At 30.1% G+C, this 8,187-nt stretch overlaps 1 protein-coding gene across 1 annotated transcript in view; it reads left to right on the top strand.

Annotated features, from left to right (window-relative positions):
• The window catches only part of LOC117178834 (triadin-like), a 53,651-nt gene extending 45,765 nt beyond the window's left edge, over positions 1 to 7,886 (top strand). The window contains exons 5-6 of the mRNA XM_033370336.1: positions 1,375 to 1,403; positions 4,191 to 7,886. Coding sequence (XP_033226227.1) covers positions 1,375 to 1,403; positions 4,191 to 4,635 — 474 coding nt within the window. The 3' untranslated portion in view covers positions 4,636 to 7,886. The remainder of the gene's footprint in view (positions 1 to 1,374; positions 1,404 to 4,190) is intronic.
• Positions 7,887 to 8,187: the final 301 nt, after the last annotated feature.

Below are 8,187 nucleotides of genomic sequence, written 5' to 3' on the forward strand. Positions count from 1 at the left end.
AGAGCTCCAAGGAGATTATGTTGAAAAATAAAAAAAAAATTTACCCCAAAAAAATTGTTTTTATACTTCATTCTAAGGACTTATTGAACTACCCTCGTACATAGTTTAAACAAATAGTTGAATTTTCAAACGTAACCTACTTCAGTATTAAGCAAAAAACAGTTTAACTCATTCAAATGAGGCAAAAATTAAAAAAGAAAAATAGTTGAATCTTTAAACATAAAGTTAATTTTTAACCAAAAGATATTAAATTTCTAACAAAAGAGGTGGGTTTTCAAACTAAAAAAATGAATTTTCAACAAAAGGGCTACATTTTTAAACACACAGTTGAACTTCAACATAATAATTTAATTTTCACCCAAATAATCAAAATTGTCACAGAAAATAATTAACACAACTTTAACTTATATAAACATAACTCGATTAAATGTAGTTTGGAAAGCTTTAAATTCATAACACTTCAAGTAAAAATATTGTATTTTCAATCAAATAGCTGAATTTTTAATCAAATACTTGAATTTTTAATAAAAAGATGAATTTTCAACTAAGAATATTAATGTGCAACAAAATAGTTAAATTTACAATCAATCAGATCAATCGAATCCTTATTTTCAACGAACAGTAAATTTTGTAGTTATTTTGTACAAAAAAGTTTAATTCTTTACCCGAAAGTATGATTTTTTAACAGGTTAATTTTTGACCAAACAGTTGTATTTTTTACCAAACAGGCGGATTTTTTGTAAAACAGTTGAATTTTTAATCTAAAATTATGTATTTTCAACCAAAATAGTTAAGTTTTCAATAAAACAGTTGCATTTTCCACCACAAAGAATGAAGTTTTAACAAAATTGTTGATTTTTTAAAAACGTGATTAAATTTCAATGAAGTAATAAATTTTTTACCAAAAATATAAACATATCTTATTATCTCTCTGATAATTTTTTATTCAGTTCTATCAACTAATCAGTTTACATTTATGTGGAAAAAAGGAAATATGAAAAGAAAATTTGGAGCCTGCGCGAAAAATAGATAGAATTTTGGATCATTTATATACTAAGGAATAATAGTTTAAACATAAATTAAAATTCATTTTCAATGCTTTTGAAAGAGCATGCTAGAAAACTGGATATTTTTCATGGAAATAAAAGTTAATTTTTCACTGCATACTTTTAAATTCTAACGTAAACAAGTTTTGAATAATTGAAGAAATTAATAATACAGTATCCATGATTATTAAATTTTTTAATTTGTTGCTTACGTTTATGATTTTCATGAATAATTAAAATATTTTTTAAAAATATTGTTATAGGTTCTTAAAATCCAGTGCATATTTAATATAACAATATTTTATAATAATTGTGCTGCACTTAACAGATAATAGGTTCGCAAAACGTTCACGTTCGGCAAATGCCGCAGGCACTGAGATTCTCTGACCGCGCCTGCCGACGCTTTTCTTTAAAAATCCCTAACTAAAAACTATTTTTTATCGGATTGTTTTTCTGGGCCGACCGATACACCGAGTGGTAATATTAAACCATAGATCGCTACGATATTTTGATTAATATCGTTGACCTATGTAAGGAGCCATGAATTTCCAGTTTAAATTTAAGTGATATGGTCAGTTAGTTATCGAGAATCCGCAGTTTTAGTTTTATGAAACATTGTTTTTATTGCGTTTTTTCAGCTGAAAAAATTAGCTTTCATTTTTTATTCTCAGAACTGATTTTTTTACAAAAAATTCCTGATAGAAAAGGCGCCCCTTAACAAGACGCGTTCAGTTATATTTTTTGTTTATGGAAATTTGCGATTTCCATTTTTGGCCCACTTAGACAATACTTTTATGGCATCTTGTGCTCTCGACGAGATATATTACCCGGACCTTTATAATTATTAATTTTTGTATCGAAATCGATCGAATGGTTTTAGCTTCAGCTGCGTCGCAATATTAGAAAAGGTTACTTGGTGACTTAAAAAATGCATTAAAAATCAGTGAATTTAAAATCCAAGGAAACTATTTTTAGAATATAGCATTTAAAAAAGTCGGTTTCAGATAATGTGGTTAAATGTGTAAGCTGTGCCTTGACTGTCATGTTAAAATTCACGTTTTTGACTCTTATTTTCTCAGCGGAGGCGTTTGCGAATTTATTTGGTATTTCATGGCAGATTTCTTTCTCGTATAGGTATTTAGAATCGCCCTACTTTTCCTGTACCACTAGGACTACCTATAATTTAGCTATAAAGGCTATTTCTAATTTAATTTTTAACGGATAAGTGCATCCTACCACAAAATGGTTTAGTTTTTGCTTCTTCGAACTCAAATTTATGCTTTGAAATTGTACAGTTTTTAGCTTTATTTTGAAATTTCTTTAATCTTAAAGTCGTTTTGTACGTTAACAGTTTAGTTTTGAATACACTGCAGTCCTGCTATAGATACCGTGATTGATTTTTAAGTATGTACGTACATATATCAGGGTAGCCATTTTAAACGAAGAAAAAAATTTTCGGTCATTTTTCCGGGTTTTTCTCGGTTCGCAATCATTCTTCACGTTCAATAAAATTAAAAAATTCGAATTCTAAGGCTAAAAATTTTTCCATTTTAAGTAATAAACAACAAACTAAAAATAAAAGCACTAAAAGTGGAACTCTTGAATTTTAAACTTTTTAAATTCGCGTTTAAAAATTTTTTAATTTAAAAAACAGCATCATTGTCAATGCTCATCAATGAATTTTAAAATTTTATTTTCAGCAATTTTAAGCTGGAAACATTGATAATTGAAAAATTAAAGTTTTTTTTAACTGAACGCTTCATAAATTAGAAGTTAAATTATTTTTATTTTGAATAGTTAAAACATCCTTGAAAAGCTTTAAATTTTTATTTCTAAATCTATAGAAATCTGGTAGTTGTTTTAAATTTTTCCCAATTAAAAATTATTTTTGAAGATTTTTTTAGAACTTCTAAATATTTTAATAAGTAATAACTGGTGAGAGATAAATGTCTTTTATCCAAAATTTTCCACTTTAGACGCTTTGAATTTTTCATTGTTCAAGTCTTCAAGTCTGCCTTTTGAAATTCTTTAAATTAAAAATGCCAGCTTAAAAATAAAAATCTAAAATGGAAAATTTTTATATCAAAAGATTTTGGAATTACGCATTGTAAAGTGAATGGTCTCATAATTGCAAAAGATAACAATTCAACTCATTATTTTAAAAGCCATTAAAATCGAACTGTTATGAGGCATCTTATTTCATTTCGTTCAAAAGCTTATATGTCTCTTCGAAAGATAAACGCTTCCTCTTGTTTCCCTTCGACATTTTCGTAATGCCTGGTTACACCTGGTTACGCAACGCATAACCTAAACCCTGAGTGACTGAAAGAGAACTGAAGCGAATGTTCCGCGACAATTTTGCTGCTGACTAAAAATGAGTGAATCAGACGACACGATTCCGGATAAGAAGGCTTGCATTAAGCAGTATTGAAAGATTTCATTCATCCAGTGTTCACTTGAGAAATATTGAATAGTTCTGGATCCCGTTCTTGTCTTTCCGTTTTTAATCTCCACAGCAGTTGAAGTTATCTCTTAAGTTGAATCCCTTTCTGTACCTGGCGCCGACAATATTTTTCTGATTACCACAAAGCAACCAAGAAATAAAAAGATTTTAATCCCTTTTAATTTAGCAAGTTTCGTTACTTTTCTTTACTGTGTTTCGAATAATAATGAGGTATGAAGTTTTTTTAATATAACATCGGTCATTTTACGATGTCAGAATTAATTTCCACACAGAGGTTTCTGGTGAAAAATAATATTTTGAATTTATCATGATTTTATATTTTTGTAATTGATAATATTTGAACAAAGCGAACATTTTCCGATAAAGAGATGTATTCTTGTATACAATCCTACTCAATTTTTTTTTAATTTTATTCTTGTGGATCGCGTTCTGATGCTTCAAACGAAAATGGTGTTTTTGGCCGCCTAATGAGCATGAAAAAAAGGGATTCAAAGTTTTTAATACCTTTTAATGTAAGGCTTCTTACCGGATTAACCGTCGAGGATACTGCCCGATTTTTTCATACACTCCTGCGTTGTTGTGAAGTTGCTTGTCCTTATATATATACCTTGTCCTTACTAGTTCCTCTAGATGGAAAATGTCTTTTCGCTCAAATAAAAAAAAAACTTATTTATTTACAGATACCAGTGCCCCGGCTGTCAGAAGGGTTTCAACCGCCACGACAACATGAAAGTGCACACGAAGCGCTGTAACGTATTTCTCAGCAACCCCGCCCTAAAAGAACTCCTCATAAACAAAGTAAAGACAAAAAACGAGAGCCTCAGTAGCACTGATACTGCGATGGACACAATGAGTGTCTCGTCGATAGATTCCACTAATTTCGCCAAAACGAACGCCACAACTGGCAAGAAAATAATTACCAAGATCGAACCTAGTATTGCATCGGAAAACTCCGACGACGACGATGATGATGATGAGTCTTTCTACCTCTATGCAGACGATGTCGAATCTCAAAAGTCGGCCAAGAGTCTACGTTCTTGTACAATCAGTGACGACGATGAGGACCTAATTACAGGAGGTGAAATGTCCGTCACGGAAAATATTCTGTCGCCCGACTGTTTTTGATTGATGCAAATCGGATCGAAAATCGGTATGATTTATTTGGTCAAGTTTTTCAATTTACTTGAAACAGAGTTTTTTTGGAATAACGATATTTTATGATAACTCTCTCTTGTGATCGTGTTGGTTTAAGTGTCGATAACAAAAACGTTGGAAGAACACATATTCTTAAAGCCAACTTTATATTAATAATAGCGACTGAAGTGCTTCGTGGGACAGAAGACATTTTAAAGTCGATATTTATTTATCTTTTTTTTTAAGTATTGTTTCGTCTGCTTTTCTACTCATTACTTCATTCCTTTGAATTGTCTTAAATAAGAAGGACAACAAAGGAAATATTTGCAGTTTTAGGAGGTTAAGATTTGTTTAGTTTCGGGTTAGGAAAAAGCTGGGATCTTCGAACAAATTTATCGATTTACAACTAAAAAATTTGTTCTACTCTGTGCCATGATTACCAAAAACATTGCTTTAAACGTTGGATCATTGATAGAGTAACCATTTGCAAGAAATGAAAAGATACTTCATTAAAAGAATTGGAGAAAAGGAAGTTAAGAAGAAACAAATTAAAGTGTGATAATCCATATATTTTTGTACAATCAAGATTTTGAATAATTAATTGGTTGTAACTCGCGCACATTTTTGTAATGAAATTTTTAATTACAGTTTCGGCAATGCTCGTTACTCTATTCTGAGGATTATTTTTATACGCCATGAAAATAAAAATTTTTAATTAGAAAGAAAGAAAAGATACTAAAAAAATAAATTGATGTTTTTGGTTATTTTGTTTTGAAAAGTGTTGTCGGGAGGTGAATCTTTGATTATTACGTGTTCCTGCGAAACCGTAACGGACTGTAATTCAATATATACTTACACAGGAGAAAGTTGAGAGTATGAGTCAAGGACCTAGGTGCATAATATTTCCATTCCATTTGTTTCTGTCAGCATTTATGAATGTTTTTTTACCGGTGAAATGAAAAATTGATATATTTCAATCTGGTGCCAGTATGGCTAATTTTATCTGACGCATCAATATCGCGCAATGAGAAACTGACAAAATTCTTAAAATCCATATTTAATTACAGTCTTTATTGTTTCCATGTCTGTTTAAAATAAATTTTTTGCTATAGTTAAAATTTGATGACTCGTCAGCAACAAATGGTACACTGTTTGTAGTAAATTAAAACGAAATATATTATTTAAGAATGATAAGATAGAAGGTATTTCTATAAAAAAAATGAGTTTCTCAAAAACGCTTATGCATTTAATATTTCTATTTCGCGGTACTGTAATATTGACGATTTAAGTAACATTATGATTACAAAAATCTCAATCAGTTGTGTTTAATTTCAGTTACCATTTCTTATGTATAATTCCAATCACCGTGACTTGAAACAACATAGCGCTACAGAAAGTAGATTAACTGTACCATGACCAGGAATAGTTGTTTCCAATAGATTTTTGTCCGCTGAATCCGAAATCTTTCTGTTAGATTCTATTTCCTTCTGATTCTAATCTTTCTATAAAGTTTTCAGAAAATTAATTTCAAGGCTGTGCTCAAGTTGAAGGTTGACCATTATAATGCGAGCGCGCACAAAGCAAAAACCGGTTATAGTGAAGAGTACGGACCATCTTAAGGGTCATCCATAAATTACGTAACGCAATTGTCCCACAATGTTGCCCCCGTACCCGTCATCTCCGGTCAATAGAACGCTTTTTTTATATTTTTCTCTGTAATTTTTTCCCATTATGTAACACATTATTTCAACGATTCAGTTTATTCAGTTTTTTGCTTGATAAAAAAATACATTTATATCTTAGAGGAATAAAAAAGTAATAAACTTCGGCGGGTCTGTTATGTAATTTATTATTATTATTATTACTATTATTTTGTCACACTTGTTTTATTGGCGGGTCTGTAGTATAATAAATAAATATTATTGTTTACTTAAACGCAAAAATATGGTACTACAATAACATAACTTATGATTGATGTCATAATTTGTATTATTATAACATTTCAAGAACCTATTACGGGATGAAAATCAACGTTCCTGAAGTATTCTGAACAGGGAAATGAATTTTAAGTTGTGTTAGTACCAGAATTTCGTGTTTATGATACTTTGGTCGTTTTTGCGAAACCATTATTGAAAATAAGATTATTTTGTAGATTATACGTGGCTATTTTAAATCCTTAAGATTCAACAAACAAGAAAACGAAGAAGATTTTATTCCATACTAAAAAGCTTAAATTACAAAACACACATTTGACCTCAATTTTCTAAAAGAAACTTACCGTAATAGAAACATTTCTCTTTTGTATTTGGATTTAGCGATCAAGAATCTACGCCTGACCTGAGTAAAGTTAATACATTTTTTGTGTTCCTGTGTAATCACGAAAAGCGAAAAATTAATGTTCATCTACTCAGGAGAAATGAAATCACTTATATAAATAACATGTTTATTTTAATTATACAAAATTCTATACGAATAGCCATTTTTTTGTAAAGAAATTAAGCATATATTCTGTCATAGACATCTCTGATTAATTTGAATGAATTTTATACTTACCATACAATCTTTAAATATCTGACGGCTGTTTTTATTTTTCGTCTTTACTAATAGAATAAACTCGTTAGCTTTATTACCTCGTGGTGTCTTGTGACTAAATTAGTCAGATTGTGTTTCGTTGTTCGAACGAGTTCATCTCTAAAAACAAACTTACTAATTCAAAAAATTGGTCCTCATCAAGAAAAGTAATATTGAATTTTAGTTGAAAAAATTGTATTTCTTACATGCTTAGGTCTGATTCACAAAAAATATATTTTTAGAGTTTCGAATGTCTTTCGAACAAAAACAAGCTTTAATTAGTGGATCCGTCGTTTTGCTTAAAAGATTATTATGAGGATATAATAGTATATTTTTCTATGCGATTTCAACAACTTTTAAGTCCCAGAATTCGGCCTGTTAGTTTGTACGTCGAACATTTCAGGCAATTACTGTTACGAGTTTTATAACAAGGACAGTTATTGCACTCGGAGGCCTTGAAACGATTTGGTAACAAATTCATCAAATTCTGTAAGTTTACTTTACATTGTAGGTCTGAAATTTATAACACGTAAGCGAATCTTCGATAAACGGTCGATAATAAAAAAATGTTATGATTTTCTTGGTCGAAGCGAAGTGTGTTAGTACACAAGTCAAGACTGATTTGCCATACAATTGTAATATAAAGTTTCTATTAAAAGCATTTACAGCAATTTAAATGTTCATTACTTCTCAGTGGGAGACAAAAATTATTTGGTAGTAAAACTAGATTTAAGTTATCGAATTGGAACTGTTTCAAACTCGAAATCGTGACGATCATATTGGAAAGCGTTGTAATTTGAAAGAATCGACGTGTCATGACTTTAGAGGCTGTCCATAAACTACGTGGACAATTTATTACAACTTTTTTACCTCCCTTCCCATGCGATCAAACTTTGACTTCTGAAGATCACCTTGCGCATGTGGACTTATATTTTATGAAAATATGGATATTTTTTATAATCAAAAACAAGG

The sequence above is a fragment of the Belonocnema kinseyi genome, chromosome 1 (assembly GCF_010883055.1).
Source record: "Belonocnema kinseyi isolate 2016_QV_RU_SX_M_011 chromosome 1, B_treatae_v1, whole genome shotgun sequence".
Classification (NCBI taxonomy): domain Eukaryota; kingdom Metazoa; phylum Arthropoda; class Insecta; order Hymenoptera; family Cynipidae; genus Belonocnema; species Belonocnema kinseyi.